Source organism: Ipomoea triloba, chromosome 3, assembly GCF_003576645.1.
Source record: "Ipomoea triloba cultivar NCNSP0323 chromosome 3, ASM357664v1".
Taxonomy (NCBI): Eukaryota; Viridiplantae; Streptophyta; class Magnoliopsida; order Solanales; family Convolvulaceae; genus Ipomoea; species Ipomoea triloba.
The window spans coordinates 15,404,343-15,428,966 of NC_044918.1; the positions used below are offsets into that span (position 1 = coordinate 15,404,343).

General features: G+C 36.5%; 6 protein-coding genes across 10 annotated transcripts; all 6 read left to right on the forward strand.

Moving 5' to 3' along the window:
• The first annotated feature begins 65 nt into the window (after nucleotides 1–65).
• Nucleotides 66–1,721, forward strand: LOC116014443 (wiskott-Aldrich syndrome protein homolog). The gene is made up of 2 exons (XM_031254501.1): nucleotides 66–102; nucleotides 574–1,721. The coding sequence occupies exon 2, from the start codon at nucleotides 632–634 to the stop codon at nucleotides 1,457–1,459; it is 828 nt and encodes a 275-aa protein (XP_031110361.1). The 5' UTR covers nucleotides 66–102; nucleotides 574–631; the 3' UTR covers nucleotides 1,460–1,721.
• Nucleotides 1,722–5,538: 3,817 nt separating this feature from the next.
• Nucleotides 5,539–8,563, forward strand: LOC116011821 (ubiquitin-conjugating enzyme E2 7). Its single transcript, XM_031251236.1, has 6 exons — nucleotides 5,539–5,827; nucleotides 5,905–6,007; nucleotides 6,744–6,841; nucleotides 6,934–7,034; nucleotides 7,814–7,891; nucleotides 8,242–8,563. Exons 1-6 carry the CDS (start codon nucleotides 5,773–5,775, stop codon nucleotides 8,317–8,319), a joined length of 513 nt encoding a protein of 170 aa, XP_031107096.1. The 5' UTR covers nucleotides 5,539–5,772; the 3' UTR covers nucleotides 8,320–8,563.
• Nucleotides 8,564–9,346: 783 nt separating this feature from the next.
• LOC116013806 (CASP-like protein 4C1) lies at nucleotides 9,347–10,608 on the forward strand. Its single transcript, XM_031253736.1, has 3 exons — nucleotides 9,347–9,880; nucleotides 9,954–10,089; nucleotides 10,180–10,608. Exons 1-3 carry the CDS (start codon nucleotides 9,648–9,650, stop codon nucleotides 10,399–10,401), a joined length of 591 nt encoding a protein of 196 aa, XP_031109596.1. The 5' UTR covers nucleotides 9,347–9,647; the 3' UTR covers nucleotides 10,402–10,608.
• A 1,069-nt stretch (nucleotides 10,609–11,677) lies between these two features.
• On the forward strand, nucleotides 11,678–15,966 carry LOC116013987 (SEC14-like protein 5). Of its 2 annotated transcripts, none has more exons than XM_031253963.1 (6): nucleotides 11,678–12,119; nucleotides 12,218–12,676; nucleotides 13,323–13,519; nucleotides 13,861–14,117; nucleotides 14,725–14,945; nucleotides 15,487–15,966. In XM_031253963.1, the coding sequence occupies exons 2-6, from the start codon at nucleotides 12,305–12,307 to the stop codon at nucleotides 15,847–15,849; spliced, it is 1,410 nt and encodes a 469-aa protein (XP_031109823.1). In that variant the 5' UTR covers nucleotides 11,678–12,119; nucleotides 12,218–12,304; the 3' UTR covers nucleotides 15,850–15,966. The 2 variants fall into 2 exon arrangements, with proteins under 2 accessions (XP_031109823.1, XP_031109825.1); XM_031253965.1 differs by having other exon boundaries at nucleotides 12,250–12,676.
• A 2,921-nt stretch (nucleotides 15,967–18,887) lies between these two features.
• LOC116013404 (UDP-glucuronic acid decarboxylase 6) lies at nucleotides 18,888–22,023 on the forward strand. 3 transcript variants are annotated; one of them, XM_031253136.1, is made up of 12 exons: nucleotides 18,888–19,036; nucleotides 19,572–19,662; nucleotides 19,840–19,926; nucleotides 20,046–20,133; nucleotides 20,235–20,326; nucleotides 20,606–20,670; nucleotides 20,748–20,836; nucleotides 20,928–21,005; nucleotides 21,098–21,191; nucleotides 21,294–21,360; nucleotides 21,454–21,558; nucleotides 21,640–22,023. In XM_031253136.1, exons 2-12 carry the CDS (start codon nucleotides 19,597–19,599, stop codon nucleotides 21,820–21,822), a joined length of 1,014 nt encoding a protein of 337 aa, XP_031108996.1. In that variant the 5' UTR covers nucleotides 18,888–19,036; nucleotides 19,572–19,596; the 3' UTR covers nucleotides 21,823–22,023. The 3 variants fall into 3 exon arrangements, with proteins under 3 accessions (XP_031108996.1, XP_031108997.1, XP_031108998.1); XM_031253137.1 differs by lacking the exon at nucleotides 18,888–19,036 and adding an exon at nucleotides 19,092–19,241; XM_031253138.1 differs by lacking the exon at nucleotides 18,888–19,036 and adding an exon at nucleotides 19,115–19,254.
• Nucleotides 22,024–22,142: 119 nt separating this feature from the next.
• Nucleotides 22,143–24,201, forward strand: LOC116013407 (THO complex subunit 4A-like). 2 transcript variants are annotated; one of them, XM_031253142.1, is made up of 5 exons: nucleotides 22,143–22,310; nucleotides 22,414–22,777; nucleotides 23,234–23,326; nucleotides 23,434–23,502; nucleotides 23,595–24,201. In XM_031253142.1, exons 2-5 carry the CDS (start codon nucleotides 22,466–22,468, stop codon nucleotides 23,706–23,708), a joined length of 588 nt encoding a protein of 195 aa, XP_031109002.1. In that variant the 5' UTR covers nucleotides 22,143–22,310; nucleotides 22,414–22,465; the 3' UTR covers nucleotides 23,709–24,201. The 2 variants fall into 2 exon arrangements, with proteins under 2 accessions (XP_031109002.1, XP_031109001.1); XM_031253141.1 differs by having other exon boundaries at nucleotides 22,143–22,777.
• The last annotated feature ends 423 nt before the right edge of the window (nucleotides 24,202–24,624 follow it).

Sequence of the window (24,624 nt, forward strand, 5' to 3'; positions counted from 1 at the left end):
CTCTCTCGATATATATATATATATATAGGTCTGTCCTGGCACAAAATCACAATCCAACAAATCATTATACATCAATCAAGCTTTGGTCCTTTCTAACACATCGTAAGTTTCCTTAGCTTTGTCACCTTAAATCATATATGTATGTTCTTCCCAGCCTATCTCTTCATCTTTAATTTATTTTTCTTGATTTTGTAATTAGGTGGTTTAAATATATCTCTTGAATATTAAAAAATAAATGGCTAAAAAGAAAAAGAAAAAGAAAAAGAAAAAAAAAAGAAAAGAAAAAACTCCATTGGGAAGATATGCATACTTTGATCCAGATCATTTACCTTTTTTTGTTTTTGAATACTACTAACTCTATTACAATGCAGTATCTGTTCATAACTAACCCACCACCTCCCGTATAAAGGGAAGGGTTTGATGCCACTGAACTACAAGGTCCTTGGCCATATCATTTACTTTGATTATATTGTTCCTTATAATATATAATTATAAAGAAAGATTAGAAAATTGTGACAATTTGAACTGTAGACAGATTGGAAGGTCTGACTTTTTTTCTCCTTTTTTTTTCAGTTTAATTTGCTGCGAATTTAAATCACATATATATATCAAGATCGTCGCAAATAGTATAATGTCGTCGTGGAAACCTCCGGGTACTGATCAAAATATCGCCCTCCGCCTGAAAATTCATTCGAAGGGCAACGAAAGAAGAATCAAGAAATGGCTGCTGGGCATTCACGGCGTTCGTCGTGTTGAATTCGACCTCAATAATGGAGTCGTGATCGTCTCCGGCACTATAGATCCTCCCACGCTGCTAATGATGCTCGAGAACTATGGCGTCAAAGCGGAAATTTTTGGCCCGCAACGCCGCCCTGTGAGTCCGGTGAAGGACAGGGAAATTGTGGGGCCGCAGTCTAAGGTTATCAATCCGCTGAATGATCCCGACATTGCGGCGCTGCTCGAACGTTTGCCCAGAGTTTCCGGCGGGTTGCAGAGCGTGGAGGTGATCAAGACCGTGAAGTTTGTGTTTGTGGAGGGAGAGAGCGGCGGCGGGGGGAATAAAACGCTGGAAATTACGGCGAAAAATCTCGCCGGCGGCGGCGGTGGTGTTGCCGGTGGGCCCCACGGCGCCGGCGGCGGACTTTGCTCCGCGTCTTCTTCTTGCTGCGGCGGCGGCCACGTTGTGGGCGGGGGGTATAATATGCATTGTTGCCCGCACGGGTGTCCTCATGGGTTTTTTCCGGCGGGGATGCGGTGGGCACAACCGCCGGAATATTATTATGGGGGGTTTTCTCCGCTAGGGCCTCCGCCGTGGCTGCCGGTTGGAATTCCATCGGCGCCGCCTCTGCCGGAGGAGGATAACTCTCCGCCACCGCCACTGCCGCCCCCGCCCGCCGCCAACCCAATCTACGCAGCGTTCAGTGACGACAACACTAGCAGTAGCTGCACCATCATGTGAGTCACCACCAACATAAATGTGCAATACAACTATCAGTGTCTTGTCTGATGAAATATATGCTTCAATTGTTGTCACAAAATTCGGATTCAAAATCGTCGTGTTTTGTATCAATCGTTGTATGTTTGATTGTGCCCTATATGTGCGTGTGAAGTGCGGATTTTAATTCTTGAACATGCATACATTTGTCTCACGTTGTTGTAAATAAATAACCTAACGTTGTTTGTAAGCTTTCTTTAATAAATTCTTTTGTTTTTCCTCTTCATTTATTATTTAATTTCTTCAGTGATTACTGACTCTACCATATATATATAATACATAATTATTAAATCGAATCTATGGATTAATAAGCTAAGCCCTCATGAAAAAATGTGATTTGTTTTTGGTAATCAGGGTTGATCGAGTCTCCTGTATTATTCAATAGTTTAACATTATTGTGTATAGATTAATATATGAATTTAAGGAATATTATACTTCTTCAATGTGATAGAGGCTGGGACTTTGGATTAATAAGTTAGTTTGTCTCATTGTGATCTTTTGTCGGTTAAAGCCACAAGACAAGCTTCACTCAAAATATGCGTACATTTGGGTAGCAGATGCGGGCAGTTTTGTAACTCAAAGTATATATTGTTTTTAGTAATTTGATTTAGTGTCAACGACAATAGTTGAGATAATGTCGCAGTGCATGGTGCGTCTGTGATCTACTGTAAACGTTGACTTTGGCCTATTCATGCACCTAACGATGGAAGTTATGATAAATAACTCTAATCTAGTCTGGTTTAATTTGGTACTAATTAATGTCAACTTGTGATGCCACATTTCATACTGTATTTGCTAATTTGACCTAGTCCGAAGATATACAAAGTAGTCCAACATTTAGGGATGACAACGGGAGTATATTCTCCATTATATTTCTATGACCCCGCCATGTTTCCTATCTTCATTCATGTCTCAAGCTAAGAATTTCGTGGCGGGGACAGGAAAATTAATAGTAAATCATTTTCAACTCATTTCAGTCCAAATAATCAATACTATCCCACTATCATGGTTCGATCATATGACCACTCATTTCGAATGGTAATAACATCAGACTATATAGTAGTTGAAAATAGAATAATTAAATTAATAAATCATGTTAATTTACCTATATATTTCTGTAAATAAATTAATAGGTTTTTAATTCATACATAAATCTATTGCTATTTCAATGTTTTATGGTGCAACAAAGGAGATAATTATATGTTAAACAATTGGAGACTACCTCATCACTTGTTATTTGTTCTAAGGTTTTGATGTTTTTCTCATGATGTTTAATTTATAACGTAACCTTCATTGCCCTCCTTGAAAAATGAAAGATAAGATAATAATTACGGAGTAATAAAAATTACTTAATCCTAAAGACTCGTATATTCATGGTCAACTTCCCAACATGTGCAAGTTGAACGATCATACATGACTGGCTCATAATTTTTAGAGGTCCAGTTTCATGTGTGTATAATTTAATATTTTAATATATCTTGTTAATTTTAAAAATATTAATTACCTAATTAATTATGATTACTATCAATTCATCAATTAAACTCCAAATTTACAATGCCATAAAATTTTAGTTAGATTGTAATTTTATTTATTATTATTATTTTTTTTTTTGTATTTCGAAGATGATTTTTATAAATGTTATTTTTAATTTTATATTTGCAATTATATAAAAAGATGGTCCAATTTAGTTTATTGCGTAGAATAATATAATCCATGTTTTTTTAATATTGTTCTAGCTTAACGAGTGATCATCGTGTGCGAATATTATTTTTTAAAGGTATTTTAGGCATGTTTCACCAATACCGGTTGATTGAGTTTGCTCTACATGCAGGTGCATGAGCATATTTTTTGGTTGAGTCATAACATGCATAAGTAGCACTCTTAATTAATAATTATATTTACAATAATCCTTGAAGACCCACCGGAAGGGATAGATGTGATTGGGATCTCTTGGTCTAAAATCGTGTACGTAGTTGAGTTGAGTTTGTTTGGGTATGTTGTGGCGACCAGGTGAGCAAAACGAGCAAGAAATTGGGGGTATATATATGACAAGAGCACATGTAAAAGAACGTGAAGAATGAGACAATGTTTGATGGTGGGCTCATGCATGTATATATGTATGGGGCCTAGAATTATTAAAGGATGGGGCCTAGAATTAAAGGACCTAATTATCATTAGAATATGTGGAGTGATTTCATTTGTTGATGTAAGATGATTAAGAATTGAACATTTATGAAAGAATGAAAAAATAAATATGATGACATTTTTGTAGTTATAATACTGCATCTAAAAAAGTTTGATAGTGCATTATTTGTAGATAATTAACCGTGCGCACAAATGATCCATGAATACATTATTATAAATTTTGATTGCACTACTAGTTATTCGTAAATGTATTTTAGCAAACACTTTCAAATATATTGTCATAATAACAAAAATGTCATTAATTTTTTTCTTCTTAATTTTGAGTCATTGATCATCTTATATGGATGTGTGTGATTAGTCTACACAAATTCTCATAACGGGGTTATTAGTTTTTATCTAATCTTGATCACTCCCACACACACATATATATATTGAATTCAAATGAGAACAACACCCTCGTGTAAAAAGTGATATTGTACAACCGGTATTTGTCAAGATATCAAATTATCAATAGTTGAAGGTTAAAAATGCAGTGTCAATTTTATAATAATTATTGTAAATTTGCAGTGTACAATGAATCTCAATTCTTAATCTATCCAAATGAATATATCATATAAGTCCCTACTTTTTACCTAACGACATATTCTCATATGAATCCTCTATATGTTAGCGAATTTTGCAGTTCACTTAGTAAGGTTGTTGGGTTGAAAGTTTGAAACATTTGTCCACCTATTTTTATGCGGGACATATATGGTTTTACCTCAATAGTATTCTTTTGTTGTTTTTGCTTTCAATATATATATATATATATATATACACACACACACACATGCATGCATCGTCAGAAAGAGAGAAAAAAAAAGGTGCACGAAAACAGCACATTCATGCACGACACAATAATGCATATGTATAATGTCTTTCATGTTTTATCTTTCACATATCAACTCATTCGCCACTTGAATTGGATTTCTTAGCTCTTTTACTTTGATTTCTAACCAACTTTATTATAATGGAGACTTTATAAAAGAGGCTATAGTAAATATGTATACATAGTTTTACGAATTTGTTGTTAATTTTGTGACTTTTGATTTTACTTTCTACATTATATTATATCACTTAGAACGCTTTCTACTTACCATGTGCTCCTTATGTTATGATACATGAATGTAAAATCTAGTTAAGTACAAGCGTAGTAATATACTAATGGGGATATGGGCACCGCCCTGATTCGAATCCAACGTTTAATCAATTTTGGGACAGGGTATGCGACCTGAAGGTTGTTATATAAGTGTAGTTGGTTATTCGATATGAATGATCGAGTTACTATAAGTTATTTAATTAACTTTGTTAATTAGATTGAAAGTTCATAATAGTTATATAAACGAGTGATATGAATTATAACAACCTAGATGAGAGGATGTGGCCTGCAGGGATATCAATTTGTATAATGATCAAACTAATACATGTGTATAACTTATAGATGCAAATCAAGTTAAACTTATAGAATAGCAGTGTGATAATACCTCTAATAACGGTTTATATATAGTGACTTCAATGATTTGTTAAACGCATTTTTAATTATCTAATTGAATTTTTAAATCTTTTTTTTTTTTTTACAGCTATCGTAAAATTAATCCAAATTCTGTCTAGCTAATTGAATTTTTTATGCGCTTATATAGGTTGTGTCACACATTATCGAGTTAGCATTTGAAAATTCCTTTCAAAATACACATAAATAAAAACAAAATTACATTCAACCTTCCATCAAAACCCTTATAAAGTTAAAAATGGTGCAGACCAAGAGACAGAAGCAAAAACAACAACAAATATCCTCAAAATCTTGCCCTTTACCGCCCCAACTTCTCTGTATTTATATCAAACCTCAAAATCGAAACTAGAACCTTTGACTCCAAACACACCAAGTACAGGGAAACTCTTTTTTCCCTTGGTTTCTAACCATTGTATGTGGATGTGGGCATGATCATCATTATCTTATAAGGCAATTTGCGCCGCTTATACCCTATTACAACCCTTATAAATCTCCGATTCTCCTCTTCCTTCCACCCTCTGTATCTAGAACTTTCTTCCCCCATCTTCAAGATATCGTCTTCTCCCTCCTCTGTGGCTCTCTGATGGCTTCCTCTTCGCTTTCCCAAGCTATTCTCCTCTTGCAGAAGCAGTTGAAAGGTTTTTATTTGTGCCCATTTTGGTTTTCGTACTTCTCTTGATTTGTTGATTGAAAAGATCGGTTCTTTTCCTTGCAGATCTCTGTAAGAACCCTGTTGATGGGTTTTCTGCTGGGTTGGTCGACGAAAACAACCTTTTTGAATGGAGTGTTACCATTATTGGACCACCTGATACCTTATAGTGAGCAATTTTTCATTAAAGATTTGATTTTTATGGATTTGTTGTCTTCTAAAGGCTGTTTGTTGTTTGAATTGTGTGTGCCTTTTGTTCTGGATCTTTTATATGCCTTGTTATTGATTAAATGGGATGGAATGGTTTGGGTTGGATCCTGTAACTTATATGAATTTTTGGGTGTTGTTCACTTGTTTGTTTGTGATTTAGTCAATTACTTGATATTGGTTGGGTTCTTGGTGCAAAAGTTTGATTCTTTATATGAAGTGGAGATTAGGGTTTATGAAATAATGTGTTTCAGAATTCTGCAAAGAATACTTACACTCAATAGTGGCTTTTACTCTAAAGTTCTGATGTTTGTGTCTGCTGTCATGTTGGTTGGTGATTGCCAATCATTCTCAGTGATTAAATTGGCTTACCCATCGAGCATTTACTGATTTTCCAAGTACTCGAGCTGTTGAATTACAGAGTATCTATTTGATTGCACAGTTTTCGTGTTTGTATCATTCACTATTTTTATGTTGGCTTATTGAAGTGTGGATGTTTGGAGACCAAATTTGCTTGCCTGCTAAGCATTTAGCCTTCAAACAATTACTAAAATCACCAAATTAGAGATTGTATTTTTACTTTGGGATTCTTGGTATAGTATTGTGATCTTGATATGTATCATCATTAACGAATACTTTATGCTTGTTCTTTTGCGGGTTACTTGATAATGTTGTAACCATTAAAATTGTGAATGCAGTGAAGGGGGGTTTTTCAATGCCATTATGAGTTTTCCGCAAAATTATCCAAATAGTCCTCCAACAGTCAGATTTACCTCGGAAATATGGCATCCTAATGGTTTGTGTCCTACTTCTGAAAATGTGGTTTCCCCGTGTCATCACTGGCATTTCATTTGGTTATGTTGTTTGAAATTTTGGCATGATTTGCAGTATACTCGGATGGCAAGGTTTGCATCTCTATTCTTCACCCTCCAGGTGATGATCCAAACGGTTATGAGCTTGCTAGTGAGCGTTGGTCTCCTGTCCACACGGTATGAACCATTTCTTTCATTCTCATTATTCTGCTTGTCTCTAGGTATTGTTTCGAGATGGTGTTGTGTCTTGTATGGCCATTTTTATGTTCTACACTTGATGTAGAAAGCATAGTCTCCTGTGTCTTTACCTCGTTTTCACTCTGACTATTTTGTTCCCATAGACTACGAATCATCACTTATTTGAAGTAGACTACAAATTCACGCAAAATGGAAAATTAGGGTGGAATATTGATTCATCCAAAATGGAAATGTCAAATGTGAATATTCACTACATACAAAGGAACGGGTGTTTAACAGTCCATAGCAAACAATTAGTTTGGTTAGTGCTTAGGCATTTTAGTTTTGGCCATACTTCATTGTTGTATTGTCAAAATCATTTGTAAATACCATAAATCGGAATAGGTTTAGTAACTTATTTCACCTTATCCCCTACTTGTTCCTTCAATATTCAACTCTGTTAGGAAAAACACTCTTTTAAGTTCGATAATGAATTGAAACGTAGACTAAATGGAGCCTTTGTGATTTTGGAACTCAACATGTACATTTTGTATGTTACTTTTGGACTTTCGGTTATATGGTTTAGTATGCACAACACATTTTGAAAGCCAAGGGTCTCATAAACATGATGTACTTCTCCTATTATTCTTAGTACTTCTCATTTGGTTTCAAAGAGTTATTTCATTCTCTCGTTTAATTAAAAACCTCGTATTCGTTTCTTGCTGCAAATGTATATTTCCTATGTAATCTACTTTGACTGTGAGGGCTGCACTATACAGGTGGAGAGTATCGTTCTAAGCATCATATCAATGCTTTCAAGTCCTAACGACGAGTCACCTGCAAACGTGGAAGCTGCTGTAAGTATTCTTTATACCATTCTGTCTTTCCCGTCTCAATGTGAAGAGAACACCAAAATTTCGGAAATTATGAATGTGAATATCAGTCTCAAACTAACGAATATTCTAGCCTAGACCAAGGAACACCACTCTGTACAGATAGTGAACACAATCTGTACACATCAATCCACTTCACAACTAAACTGCAAAAGATTCATGATACAATAATGTCGGGATTTATAACATAAACCCGAGGTGACAGGAGATAGTCGGTAGTAGCTAGCTAGTAAGAGGAAACTGGGAAAAGATCTCGAGTTTCTTTCACTTTTGTATACCGTTCTTACCCTTCTGTCGTTGACTGTGAATTGCAGAAAGAATGGAGGGAAAACCGGGATGAATTCAGGAAAAAGGTGAGCCGATGTGTAAGGCGGTCACAAGAAATGATGTAAGCTAGAGTGTGCTGGGATTGATTGATGGAGGAAGCAAAGTACTAGTCTTGTGTTCTTTATGGCTTAGTGAGGAAGTGGGAAGGGATTCTCTCTCTTTTTGGCTGTGGGATTGGTCATAAATTCTGTGTCGACCCTCTTCTTCTCTTCTTCTTTTTGTCATCTTTAACAGTTTGTTAACTTCTAAAGGTGATTTTTATCATTTTCTCATTAATATCAAATTTATTTGCAATCTTGTGTGGCTTCAGGTTTTGACTCCTCCACTGTTTATTTATTTATTTATTCTTTTTATCATTTATATATTAATATAATAATTATATATTATTATATTAATATATTAATGATAAAAATAAAAAATACGGAGTATAATTTATAAAAAAAACTAGTCTGTTAGTATGATATATGAATTATAAAACAAATTAAAACATATACACATATAGCAACAATTTGGTTAGTTAAAAATTATTTACTATTCGGCCAATCAAAATTATTTTGGTTAAAAAATATTTAATTAAAATTTATTGGTGTAATTTATTACTCTCTCTGTCACATTTTACGTGTCTATTTATTATTCAGTGATCAAACTAACTATTCCACGTAATAATTTGTCCACACCCCCACTCCATCCATTCCCTTGTGTATATGTATAAAGCTAGCTTCACTCTAAGTAACATCTTTTAACATATTTACGTACCACACATATATCTATACTTCGTAAATATAGATTAATTTAGCATAATGCACTAAATCATTAATATTTATATTTCATATGCATAATTAATTTAACTAATTTTGGTTGAACCAATTCGAGGATAACTCTTTTAAAAATTATACTCCGTAATAATTACTACATACATATAATTTAAAGGAAAATATTATATATGCTTTCATTTTATATTTTTAATTTTTATTTAAAGAAAAATATTATATATGCTCTCATTTTATATTCTCAATTTTTGTTTTTACATATAAAATACATTTGTATTGAGATGCACATAAAAAAAAATGAGATATCAATATCCGTTACATAAAGGGAGTAAAATTTAGAGAATAAAATTTGAAGTTTCATGAATTGAAATCTAATTTAAACTCTAGTCATCATATTTAAAGCAATCAGTTTCAACCCAGTTGAATCAACACTTTCGATAAAGCAACATTCATTTTCAAAATGGTTAGATTTTGGAAAGAAGACTTTTCCCGGTCTTCTTCTTCCCTTGTCTGATAGCTACTAATCCCTAAACCTGCTGGGCATCCTCCTCTCCCTTTCTATCATGCTCGTTCTGGATTCTTCTAGCCGTTTTCCAATTTCTCAGGGGTAAAATCGGAAGAGAATGAGGTCACCTCAGCCGATGCTTCTGAACATCGGCCTCAACACCCCTTCGCCGCGGCCTAGAATCCAGTCGCCGTTCCAATCCACCGTCCACGTGCAGAAGCTCCGCCGCGTCAACGTTCTGATCCTCATCCTCCGATTCCTCGCCTTTTGCTTCTCCCTCGCCGCCGCCATTTTCATGTTTACGAATTTTCGGGACTCCGGCTCGAAATGGCAACACTACGATGCCTTCAGGTGTTCTATTCGATTTTGTTCGTAATTTGGTGAACTTGAATTAAACTGAAGTTTGTTTGTTTTGTTGGCGTAGATTTGTAGCCTTTGCAAATGCGATTGTTGCTGTATACTCGCTCCTCCAAGTCGGAGCTTCCGTTTGGGAGGTTTCGAGAGGCACCACCGTTTTCACCGAAATCGTCCAGGTCTGGTTCGACTTCTGCCTCGATCAGGTTCGCTTCTCAGTTCTCAAAGCCTATTCAATTCTGTTTTCCGATTACGTGAACTAAGCAGCGCCGCGGCGTTGTTTTTCTTCTTCTTAGGTTTTCGCTTATCTATTACTGTCAATTGACGCCGCCGGAGCGGCGTTCGCCCGGACGATGAAGGATGCGGGGACCTGCGCAGCCGATAACGCCTTCTGCGTGCAGTCATACATCTCGATCGCTCTGGGATTTGCCGGGTTCGTATTTTTGGGTTCGTCTTCCTTGCTTTCGGGTTTCCGGGTTGTCTGTTTCGTAATCAACGGCTCTCGGTTTCGTCTCTAAAAACGGACGGTTTTCACATTTCACCCGTTTGTTTGGGCTTTGATTTGGGTCTGTGGCCTAGATTTTATGTAATTTACTAACTTATTTCAATTTTAGTTTAGGCCGGCCCTTTTAGAATTAATTTTATCTAGTCCAGTGTGTGATTTTTTTAAAATTTTTTTAATGATGTGTTATTGTTAGTTCTATTTAATATATTCTTTCCTGACATTTGTAGTTATTCGTTTTTAAACGTAAACGGCAAAACTACTACGGAGTATTTCTGTAGTAAAAACTACAAATGTTATAATATTTGATAATAAGTTAATGAAATTGAGATATAACACCCTCATGACCATTTATGAGAGATGATTAGAGCATTGGATAATCCCAACCAAATTAGTCGGAAAGTTAATATAGTAATTATAATATTTTAAGTATGATTTTTTACGGGGACGGTCTTAATAGTGTAAATGATACTGAGGTTACAATTACGCTACGACTATGTATGTTGTGAACTAGTAAAAAAAGACACTTAGTTGGTCAGTTGGTCGGTCTACTGTGTAAGAACAAATCGAGGTTTTGATGTATTACAAGTAATGAGTGATTATAAATGAGTAGGTTACAATGTAGTAAATGTTACAAGTGGTGTGTTGTTGTAATGAGATGAATATGACAAGCGAACTGGACTCTCCTATTTATATTAAGTAAGTTGGTTGAGCATTAAATGCTCCATATGTAAGTGAATTGATGTGGCATGCTCTTGTTAGCTCAGTGGAGCAGTCGATCTACAACTACGTGTAGGTTGATTGCTTCGAGACAACAGAGCCATCATTTCTACAAGTTGTCCGCCGCTGCTCCTGCAAGTGCAATTTGCAAGTGAGTTTCCTTTACTTGAAGTATAAGCTAAATCTTTTCAACTTACAAAGTGCTTTGTAGTCCGATCGGGTGGCACAACTCACCAGGCGTAAGTGAGTAACGCAGTAGACCGGCCAGGTGGCCTTGAAGGATTGAACGAGTGGCGCTCTGCACGAATCCTATGGATGGAGTGAATCTGGACTGACCGGGTGATCCTTGGTGTATTTACCCATGAAGATTCGAAATTTTTGAGAAAGTATTGAACATATATTATAAATCCTTCAACTTTTTTGAATTGTACCAACAAATTATTATACACTATTGAAGTTTATCTATTATCACCAACCAAAAAATAAAAGATATATATGAAAAATTGAGGTTTATCTATTGTCACCAACCAAAAAATAAAAGATATATATGAAAAATTCGACCAAAAAATTCTTGTAATCGTGATGAGTAAAGAATGGAAAAGCGTGCATTGATTAATACGGAGTACCTTTCTTTCTTGATGAAACAATTCCCTGATTCTGTCTTCTCCAAAACCTAATGGGTGGATGAAGAATTGAAGAAGATTCATCAGTATCTTCTAGGAGGATCACCGCGATGAAACGTGGACCGGCGCGTAGGAGAAACACGTGCATTTTCCCTCCATCAACCGTCGCTTTCATCGATCAACAATCGCCTCCCCCACAAGCCAAGTATAGCAATTATATCGGAAAGGAAGCTAACGCCGCTGACTTCTCCTCTCTCCTCTCTCCTCTTTTAAACCCTAGCAAGCATACAGCTCCCAATCAAAACGTTTTTGTTTCACGAATCAGAAAACCGGAAGGGGAAAAAAATCATTCAAAAGATTGCAAATACGCGGCTGGAGGTTGTTGGAAAAGGTAATGATTCGAGTTTATTGTAATTCTACTGAATTTTAGTTGTTGTTGAAATAATAGAATTTCTATTTCAGCTTTTTTACGATGAATTATATGTGCAGTGATATTATGTAATGCCAATTTTTGAATGAAGTGACGGAATCCTCGACCTATAAGGATTTGTTAAGCTTTTGTTGATAAGCATTTTAATGGACGGAGAAATGGGAGACGACTCGGCTGAATCGCACTCACACCCAACACAAATGTCGAATGCAAGGATTTTGAGCAGTAAAAATAAGTTACCGAGAAGTTATTTAGTTGCTACGGCCTCTGAGCACTTCACAGCAAAGGCTCTGAACTGTATTACATCGGTGAAGAAATGTGTGCGTTCTAGTGGAGCTGTGGGTAATGTTGTTGAGTTTTTAATTACCACTGCTGCACTTGAAATTGTGAGGAGGTTCTCCAGGTCAAAGTGTCCTCTCATTTGGCAAGGTCTTCAGGCATTACAAGTTATATGTTATCCGCCATTTAAGTGGTTGCAGAGATGGTTTCCTTTCAAGCCTCTGGCCAAAGAAATGCGGGTTGGTTTCGCATCCTAGTTTATATACCTCCCATAAATCTTTTTTTCTCTTTTGGTTATGTGTCCTTCCTCCATTTAGTAGATTAAGACAGGGAACAGGGAAGTTATGCATTTAGATATTCACTTACCATTTCCATAACTACTGCTCAATAGAGTTCACATAGTTTGATGCATGTATGAATCAGGGCGTTTATATATGTTTTTAATTTTTAATCAGGTTGTTTGGAACTGTGATGAAATTTTCTTTATCAACCTAAAGATTCATCTATTCTTGTATTTGGTTTTGTGTAAAAACTAAAAAGAGGTTGAAATTGGATTTTGTCTAGTATTTCCATTCACAATTGAAGTGGTTGGTTATCTATTTGTATTTTTGCAGTTAAATCCTCATCCAAGATATGTTTAATTTGTTAAAACCATATATATATATACTGTATAAAATAGCTAAGGCCATCAATTTCTATTCTAAATTGTTTGGGTATTGCAGAAGGTAAATTAAGAAGCTGTGCTACCAATAAGATATCCTAAATGAATATGGAGTATCTGATCTCATCGTCTGAGCTTAACCTGACATTTGTGATTCATCTTTCCTGTATATGTTTTCTGTCTTTGGAACTTTCACTGTAGTAAAGTCCTGTTCATTTTGCTAGAAAATCTCTGGGCCGATGTTGTGTCTTTCAATTGCAACAGTTTTCTCCGATGACTCTTCACCCGAAGAAGACCCATCATACAATTCTAATGTTTCTCAAACGCCTGAATCTCAAGGACCAGATGCTTGCCAATCTGAAAGGTGGTTGCTTGACCTCCATAACAAGCTCAGAATGGAAGATATTACTCTACCAGAAAGGTGAAGAAAACTCCTGATTTGTGGTCTTTTATGTTGGATGTGGAAAAGCAATTTTTGACATGATTTTTTAACTTATTTCATTGGCTACATGGGCAAACAGCTATAACCTTAACAGATGAATGATAGGCTGTTTGTCATGTAAATAGTTCTTTTTTGGGGGTGATGTAAATAGGTTTTATTTTCATTCAATCTTGCCAAAAATGATAGGTCATTTTATTTTTCAATACTATAAAACCATTCAGTTGGTTTTTATGCACACACACACACACACACACACACACACATGTATATGTATATCATATCTCATCGTGTTCTGCACTGCCATGGTGCTGACTTGACAGGCTTAATGATGATGAAATCCGTCGCTTTTATGCTTCTACGAAAGGTGATTTTCAAAGGACACTGTCATTGGTCAAGAAGACAGTTCAGTGGAGGCAGAGTTACACTTTTCTATCACCACAACAGTTACAGGCATGGTCTCATTTGGTCTTCTGGCATGGATATGATTTAAAGAAACGTCCTTGTCTTATCATTCGACTGGGACTTGCTTGCTCCAACCTCAGAGCTAGTGAGAGAGACTTTTTTGCAAAAGTAATTGGTAATTTTTTCTTACTAATAATTTGTACCCTAGTGGAAAATGATGAACTGCATTGCATATTCTAAACTCAATGACTAACAAAATTTGATGTTTGTACCTGCTTGAAGCCTGCTCAATTTTTAAATATGGCAAACAAAATAGTATTGTGTATTTTGTAAACAATGGTAATTGCTTGAAGTCTGCTCAATATTTGAGTTTGGCTGTAGTGTAGATTAGACAAAATCTGAATTTGGATGCAATTAGGTCCGGAAATTTATGTCATTAGATAAGTTCATAGTATTCAGTAGCTTTGAAGTTTGCTTAACTCATCTTTTGGTTATGTGGAATGCAAGTAAAAAAGGCATTTGCAAAATGAGTTGGAGATATCATTTAAGAAGCCCTAAGCTGGCTAAGCTTTAGGATTCTCAATTATATAATGAAACAGAGTTGGGATGAGAAAAATCTCTCTAGTTGTGTTATTAAATCCTAGAGTAAAACAGATGCTTGGAAAATTGACAATTCAGTGTCTATTAAGCATCTTGCATGAGATCATGGTATTTATGTATAAATTCTTCTGCTATCTGGTGTCAAATAAAATCTGTACTCAAGTTATTTCTTGATTCTTCAGTTTCCCAGATAGAACATGGTGTTGTGAGCTTCATTGATGATGAGCATCCTCAGATTGTGGTGTTAATGGACTGTGAAGGATTGTCGCCTTTTGGATTCCCTGTACAGATGATGAGATCTTGTGCTACACTTCTGCAAGACCATTACCCAAACTGTCTTGGTTTGTTGATTGTTGTACGGATCCCTCATGTTGCTCAAGTGGTAATGCAGACTTTATTCCAGGTAAACTTTGTCTGTAAATCTTTGTAGCCTTTCCTTTCTTCTTCCCTAAAAATGAAAAGCATATTTCCTCTGTGTAATTGTGAACACACATTGGTATCATTATTGGCAACTCTCCAACTCTTGGCATGTTGGCATCTTATTGCCTATATTGGGATACTCAAGTGTTGGCTCATGATTTGCTCATGCTTATCTACATTGGATCGTATACTTTCAGGACGGAATCCAGAGTCCCTTCAATTTCCTAGAATTTCCTAGTTAATGTTTCACCCAAGGATCTCCATATAAACTTGTAGCAGAGGGTGCAAAGAAAATTTTGGAAATGATAAAGATCTCCACATAGTTTTTATGGACATTCAAAATGCTTAAGACAATATAACAAGACAGAGAACGAATAGCTATTAGTATGAGAATTGTAGGAGGTGTTATCTTCGCTACAGCTATTTGAATTAGGGTGTAGTTGACTTGTATCGTTCAAACGCATATTTTACCTGTGTGGGCTAGCAAAAATTAATGTGATTATGCAAAATTTTTATGGATGCAGGTTCTGAGACCATCCACGAGGCAGAAAGTAATGATCTTAGGAAGGAACTATCAAGATTATCTCTCAAACAACCTGGAGTCAGTCCCTTCCTTCCTTGGTGGGAATTGCTCATGCTCAAAATGTTCATCTCATAGCAATACAATCGAAGAAGAAATGCCCTTGGCACCTTCCACCGCGCATCAAACAAATGACAACACCCCCGAAATTCATCATTATTCCCTTTCAATTATGAATCCTACGAAGAAACCGTTGGTAAAGATTATTGTCATTGGTGTAGTTATGGTGTGGATCTTATTTGCCATCATTTTGGGAACTCACTATTCAGAATGGGTACCTCCTCTCTACTGGAGAAGCCATTCATAAGCATATTCTTTATTAGGTTTCAATATTCTTCTTTATGGGCAGCAGAACAGGTTTATATTATCTTCACTAACAGCTTCAAACTATTACCAGCTAAATATAACTTTCACTCTTCAGCTACATCTTGATCTTGGCAAGTATGGAATTTCTGACTTCCTAAGTTTATATCCCCACAAATGCCACGATTTAATGCCCCTATGTTCTAATTCTGTCTTTAATGACATGAATAGGCCGTAATTGTTAAATGTACCATATTTCGTTCGCACTGAATCAAAATCTAATTAAGTTCGCACTGAATCAAAATCTAATTAAAGGATAAAGTGTTTGCTATATTAATTTTGGGGAAAATCGCACTTTTGGTCCCTCAATTGTTGCCCGATCTGCAATGTGATCCCCCATTGTCAATTTTAGGCAATTGGGTCCCTAATAGTCTTAAACCTTAGCCAATGTTGTCCTCCGGTCAGATTTGGCTCTAACCAGTGTTAATACCATGGACATTTAGGTAATTTCGCACCTTTTTTTTTAACCTTGGCTCTGACATGTGTTAACACAGATTTACCCCCAATTTCCTCTTCCTCCTCCGTTGCTTTTTAGATTTGTCACTCATCGAAGGGTGTCCTCAGAGATTCTCACCTCCGGGAGGGGACCAACAAGAACTCACTCCTTCAACTGAATACCCCTTTGGGAAGCTCTTCTCATCGTATCTTGGCCTAATAGTGTGGCTGTTGCAGCAGATGGAGGAATGTTTCGGGGGGAAGGGTTAGTAGTGTCGAGGAGAAGAATATATTCAGCGTAGATTTCTTGAATTATGCTTCCAAGTTCGAGCCAGCCGCCGGTCATTGGCGACCACGGCTGATTTTCAGTGACCAAACGTACACCAATTTCACGTAATCCATTAGATAGATCAAGGATTTAGCAAACAAATAGGGAAAGTCGCCGGAGTAAAGTGTACCTGGTGTCCAGTCATTTTTAACAATATATTTTCATGTTTATAAAATAAACCCAAAGTATATATATTAAATGATAGCCAAATTTTAATTTTCGGATTATCACTCTCCCTCCCAAGAGTCTTGCGTAGCTACTGCGAACCAGAGGACCAAACTGACGTGCCGTGTGGCGGACTGGCGATGGAGTGAGGACATGCGGCTGACCAGCAGTGGCGTGAGGTCTCAATTGGAAGTAGATTGGTATTCTCTTTTTAATTGGGTCGCAACCGGAAGCAGGTGGCCTGAGGTCGCAACCGGCTGCGGTTGCAGCTACGGCTACGGCCTTTAATCTTCATCATTATCTTATGCATTTAATGCATCCTAATGAGTGAATCTCTTTCTTTCGGTTATTGTTCTTTTTTATTCAATTTTTTTCTGATAAATTTTTAGTTTCGATTTATCTGTTTGTCAATTTGTATAAATCTTTGTCTTTTGAGTTGATTCTTGTGTTAATTGTTTCATAAAAGAACCCACATCCAGCATTGTGAAGTTGGTCTAAGCTTGATTTTATCAAATTGTTTTGGAGAATCTTTGAGGACACCCTCCGGTGGGTTAACACAGGTCAGAGCCAAAGGTAAAAAGAAAAGGGGTGTGAAATTACCTAAATGTCCATGGTATTAACACTGGTTAGAGCCAAATATGACCGGAGGACAACATTGGCTAAGGTTTAAGACTATTAGGGACCCAATTGCCTAAAATTGACAATGAGGGATCACATTGCAGATCGGACAACAATTGAGGGACCAAAAGTGCGATTTTCCCTTAATTTTGTTACGAGAGGGTATTTTGAACTCCCGACCTATCGTAAATCAAGCTGGTCCTCCCATAAATCTTGATATATATATATATATATATATATATTTGTCTTACTGTTAATCATTATTCTTTGAAATGACATCTCTCCTAACCTTAATTTTTACACGTTACGTTACTCAACCTTTTAGAACTGTTGATTTCAGTGCTTAGGTGTTAGAGAATAGAGACATTTTCACTTCACATTCATTTTGGTAGCTCATTATAAATTGTGTCGCATTCATGAACTCTATTGCTGTCTCTGCCGTACAAATCAAAATTCTTTAAAAAATAAAAATGAGTCCAATAAGGTATCTGAATAAAATATGATTATTATACTAAAATGTTATAATTCAATTATTGTTAACACCCTATTGATTAAACTTGTCATACGTAAGCGAGATTTATCCCGTACACATTGCTAGTGGTTGAGAATTTTTTGCCATTCAAAAAATAAAAATCACTTATATTTTAGAGTATATTTGATATTTATATATGCCTTTTCCTCTTTTATTTATAAAATATGAAAACTTATTTTAATAATTATAAATTTTTTTTTTCAAATGTGTTTTAAAACATATGCCAATATGTTTTATTGACAATTGAGAATTGAGAAATAAAAGTAAACAATTTTTTATATTTAAAAAAAGAATAATAATATAGAATAGTAAATGATTTTACATTTTGCCATTTACCACATTTGCCCATATTCGGAGCGAGAGCATGATAAACTCATAAATTTAAAGTTAAAACTTATAGTTGAATGTAGCAATCCTTATCCAAAATATATTAGTTAATATTACCTTTTAAAATCAAATTATAGAAAATTTATAGCACATATAACATTTAGGGGTATTTCTTATCTTTTTGGATGGGGCGCAAATCATACATGAGAGATTAACTATATTAAGAAGATCTTATGTAAATTGTTAAATTTATTACTCCGTATTTTTTAATATAAAAATTATGATTCACCCACTCGAACACCTTTCTAGACCACATTGTACACATGTTGTGGACTTATCTCCTTGTCACTATGATGTTACTCCGTATTTGTTTGTTGGCACGACCAAACTCCTATCTACATGTCAATGACACATCACCTGCAGAATATCTCTCATATATCAGATCTAATCTAATCCCTTCAACAACTCTTGACTCCAAGAAAGAAAAACATTTGATCGAACGACACGTCGACCTTTCCGGGCATACCCATGACCTGTCATCTACGCGGAAGATAAAAATGTAAAAAAGTAAAACTCATCAGTCAAAATCCCGAAATCTACGGTTACCCATCTTTCATCTGGATACTTCTTCTGTCTCTCTGTATATATACGCCCATTAGGTGCAACTAAAATCAATCCTTAAAAGACCCAACATCTTATCACAGCTGTTCCTCGTCATCATACGCGGTAATCACCAGTTTATTTTGTTAATTGTGACTGGGTATAGGATAAAGGTTTAATCTTTGGAGGATTTTAGATTCAGATCTGCACAGTTCGTTGTGGGTCTGCTCTCTTTTTGGCTGATATGAAGCTTTGATCACACTACACCCATTCTTGCTTTTTCTTCACTCTACGTAGCTTTGAAGATCACATCTGATTTTCAAGCATTTGTGTATGTTTGATTGGTATAACGTTCGGTGTAATAGAAAACATGTTTCTATGATTTTATGTTTGTTTTTTTTACCCTGAATCTATTAGTGTTTTTTGGATTGTCTACATATACTTGCATTGTGCTTGGACCCTTTCTTCAATTATCTCTTGTTTAAATAACAGTAATTTACTTGAAATCAGGTGATGGTTTTTTTTTTTTAGAAATAAAGATTGCATTTTTATGGTTTTTTGGAGTTAATTGAATGCTATTGTTTTCTATGCTTGATCCTTTGTGTACTCAATTTGCAGTGGTTTAATATGAATCTTATGGTATTCTGGGATTGTGTGTTAGGTGTGACTTGTGAGTGATTTGATCAATGGCTTCAAATGGAACAAAACCCCCTCCAGAGCCTTCACCATTGAGAAAGGCGAAATTTTTCCAGGTTAGAATACTGGTTTTGGATATGCTGATTAGCTTGGAGGAGTAGCCTAGTGGATTTTGTAGTTGGCAGTTTAAATTTTGTCTTCTTTGTCTTGGAATTTTGTTGGGCGTTTTTCGGCTCTTAAGATCTGTCAGTGCCTTTATTTCTTACTTAATTTGTGCTGCATTGTAATGTTAGGCAAACATGAGGATTTTGGTTACTGGTGGTGCCGGTTTCATTGGCTCTCACCTTGTTGACAGGCTTATGCAGAATGAAAAGAATGAGGTAACTGGTTGTGGGCAGGATTTGGTTGTATGCTTAAATTAAATGCTAGTGGGCTAATGGTGATTAGAATTCAGAAGTAGCATCTTATGCTAAGATAAGGTTTTTTTTGTTTTGTTTAGGTGATTGTTGTGGATAACTATTTCACGGGATCAAAGGATAACCTTAAGCAGTGGATTGGCCACCCTAGATTTGAGCTTATTCGCCATGGTATGTTGCTCGTTTTGGTTTAGTTTGGTTTGGTTAGGTTGTCTCAACCTGTTTTGCACATTTACTCGATTTTTCCTATTCTATGTTCTTGTCTAACACAGATGTCACGGAGCCATTGTTGGTTGAAGTTGACCAAATTTATCATCTTGCTTGTCCTGCTTCCCCAATTTTCTACAAGTACAATCCTGTTAAGGTCAGTTAAAACTGAATTTCAGTTATTCTGTCGTGCCCGAATTGATTTCTTGTACATGAGAGTGTTGAATGCTCTCGTATTTGCCAATGCATCTATGTTAAAATTCTTAGATGTTTGAACTTACAAAGGATTGTACGATTGTACTGGAGAGAGTTAGGCTAGTGTTGACCTTTATATGTTATCTACATGTACATATTTTGTTAAACTGTATTGGAATAATAATATTACTAAAAGTTTGAATTTGCTGTCTTATTCTTTCGTTTGCATTTGAATCTGCAGACAATTAAGACAAATGTTATTGGGACTTTGAACATGTTGGGACTTGCCAAGAGAGTCGGGGCTAGGTTGGAATCGACTCGATACTTTTCTGTTTTCTGGGGATATAAATGTCATTTTCTCACCGCGTGTGTAATGCTGACAGGATTCTGCTGACATCGACCTCTGAGGTTTATGGAGATCCTCTTGTGCACCCTCAGGATGAGAGCTACTGGGGCAATGTTAACCCTATTGGTAAATTAACCTCTATTTACTCGAGTTTCTTAGAGTGTATTTTAGGGATGCGTTGGTGTTAATGGAGAAAAATATTCTATTTGTGTTTCAGGAGTTAGGAGCTGCTATGACGAGGGGAAAAGAGTGGCAGAGACTTTGATGTTTGATTACCACAGGCAGCACGGAATTGGTAACTCATTTACCTTTGTATTCAAGTTGATACTCGATAATAATAAATTGGATTCTCGTATCCTGATTTTTGTTTTCTGTACGAATCGACAGAAATCCGTATTGCTAGAATTTTCAACACTTATGGACCTAGGATGAATATTGATGATGGTCGTGTTGTCAGCAATTTCATTGCTCAAGCAATTCGGTAATACTCAAAACCGAGCAACAATTGCTCCCAGTCTAATCCATAGAATCCTCGTTTTGTAATACTCTTTACTTGCTTTGACATTTGCTTTGTTTTGTTTAGCAATGAGCCCTTGACTGTCCAGTTACCAGGAACACAAACTCGCAGTTTCTGCTATGTTTCTGACATGGTATATCATAATTATTTTTTGAACGAGTTTATATGAAATAGTGTTTATGAGAGTGTTATTGTCCCCTCACCTCGAGCTCTGGTTATGGTGAAGGTTGATGGTCTTATCCGGCTTATGGAGGGCGAGAATACTGGGCCAATTAACATCGGGAATCCAGGCGAATTCACAATGCACGAACTTGCCGAGACTGTGAAGGAGGTAAGAATCTCAGTACTTGCTTTTTGGCTTTCGGTTTTCCCCTTTTTCTTCCTAGCTCAAAGAATCTATGTGTTCTTGCAGATGATCAATCCGAAAGTGGAAGTTATTCAAGTGGAGAACACCCCGGACGATCCTCGCCAGAGAAAGCCCGACATCACAAAGGCGAAGGAGTTGCTCGGCTGGGAACCGAAGGTGAAATTGCGCGAAGGTATTCCTCTGATGGAGGACGATTTCCGAGCCAGGCTGGGAATCCCAAGGAGTTGAAGTCCATTGATGAGCCCTCAGCTATCATCTATACCCCCACTATCATATGTATACCCCTTAAACACAATCTGTCATGTTTAGGAAGTCTTTGTCTTCTCCAAACTTTTGTTGTTTATTTACCATGATTGTGAGACATTTTGCTGGTCTAAGTATACTCACCACATATCTTTATCAGTTATAAATGAATATGCCATATGCCCATATTTGCCTTGAGTATTCCAATTGCCTAGAGTATTCCAATCCTACCATATAAGTAAAATGTCACAGAATAAGGTCAAAGTAAAACTTCTTTCATGGACCATTAGCCGAGGCAAGGATTACTGTTGCATGAGAATTACCAGTTTTTCAACCGTATCCTCGAGTGTATTTGCTTGGCTCAAGTGTATTCCCCAGCGACTTGCCCATCTTCATGCCGTCCTAAAACTCTAAAAATAAAAGCAAGCTGCATGAAAGTGAAAATAGGCATAATTTGGGGACCCATGTATGACGTACGTATCTCTCAAATTGCATAATTTGCACATGCACACAAAATCAGGGAGTCGCTATATATAATCTAACGAAGCAAGCTTCTCGGTTCTCCCCTCCTTCAAGAATTGGAATTCAAGATTCAAATTGACTCAAAGCAGATTCTCTCCCCCGAACCATGGTGGATTCGGATCCGGTTCGCGCTCCGTCCCCTCCTCCTCCCCAACGGAGGTCGCGTTCCCGGCACCGAAACCGAAGGTCCCGTTCCCGGCACCGCCGTCGCCAACGCAACGGAAGGTCCCCTTCCCGCAACGGAAGGTCCCGTTCCCGGCACCGGTCCCGACGCCGCCGCGAAAGGTCCCGTTCTGGACGCCGCCGCGAAAGGTCCCGTTCCGGACGCCGCGAAAGGTCCCGATCCCGGTCAGCTCCGCCCATGCGCCACCGGAGAGCGGAAAGGACCTGGTCTCCGCTGCCCTTGACCTATGATGAGGTAGGTTTTTCCACTGTCTGATTATCTGTGGATGGGGGTTGGGGCATGGGGCAGTCAGTGTAGAATTTTATATGCCAGTTAAGTTAATGCACATACTCAGTGTAGAATTTTATATGCCAGTTAAGTTAATGCACATACAATTAATAGAATTTTATATGCCAGTTAAGTTAATGCACATACAATTAATGTTCATGCAATTAATTTATATACATTATTATACTGCTATCATGAATGTTGTGTTGGGTAGGTTTTTCCACTGTCTGATTATCTGTGGATGGGGGTTGGGGCATGGGGCAGTCAGTGTAGAATTTTATATGCCAGTTAAGTTAATGCACATACTCAGTGTAGAATTTTATATGCCAGTTAAGTTAATGCACATACAATTAATAGAATTTTATATGCCAGTTAAGTTAATGCACATACAATTAATTTATATATTATCTTCTGTAAATGCAGTCCTTTGAAGGCCGGTTACACACTCACTGGGATAGTTCGACTATGCTGTGTGTATATAATTTGAGTGATCACATAACTAGTCATGATATAACAGTATGTATTTTTCATATATCTTATATAATAGTATGCATTTTTCATATATCTTTTTGCATAATTTATTTTTACACTACTAATATTGGTGTGTGTTGCTGTGTGTGCAGCGATTCTTTGCTCATGTTGGCCCAATGGTTTCTTGCACTCTCAAGTGCAATAGGTTCGGGGAGTCAATGGTATGCTGTTCAATAATGTGTATTGTGTAATTGTTATATATTTATTGATTGATTTATAAGCTGTAATATGTGTAATTGTGTAATTATTTCAGGGAATCGCGGAAGTGATCTATTTGTACCCCAGGCATGCCATAAGAGCGATTAGAATGTATAGGGAAATTTTATTGGACGGTAGGCCAATGAAGTTTGAAATTGTTGACATTTAACTTTCAAATTTTTTCTGCTACCTATACTGCTAATCAGTTGGCTGATGTATTCAGCAAGCCACATGCTCCGAAAACCTTCTGCAACTTCATTTCCAAACTTGGTCTACATAACTTGTACACTCCGGGGGGTATCAACTGATAGTAACTCCTCACCTAACCTCACGTGCAGCACATCTGATTTGTAACTGCTTTTCAGTTGTTTTGTTTGTTCTGTTTTCATTCTCCAACTGCTCTCAGTTGATCCTGAACCTATTGAGTATGAATGATAGCTTGCATTCTTCTTCTTCTTCTTCCATCTTCTGCACTATCTCCCTTTCCTTTTCTCCACAGTCCTTGGTGTAATTTGTCATCCGATAACGTTTTCTTCTCTAGACAAACCCAACCCAATTGTTTTGAATTTTTGAGAAGTTTTTCACCGTGAAATTTTCAACATTGAAAAAAAAAAAAGTCTAAAAGTCGGTGTAGTTTAACGTTTCCAACCTTTGAGTGAAAAGGCACACACCTAATGGATGCGCAAGTAAGCCTAACTCGGCTTGCTTTCTTCTTCTTCATTTGTTTTCTCGTCAATTTTCTGACAAAAACCCATATTAACAAAAGAATTCATTTTTATATCTCTCATCTCTCTTGTAATTATGGAAAGAAATTTAGTGATTATCTTAATTATAAAGTTAAAAGTTTATATACTTCTTAGAATAAAATTTTTAAATTTAAACTACAAGAATATGAGGTTGAAATTACTCGTAACTTATTATGGACCTAGTCATGAACATATAGCTTGGAGAATTGAGACTAGTCCTAAATGACACCGGTCCATGGTCACTCTCTAATTAAAGATAATTGTTACAAATACTTTTCATTCAGTGGATCTTTGCCCTCAATTTTGGTTTAATCACTTTAATGTACATTGTGCCATGCA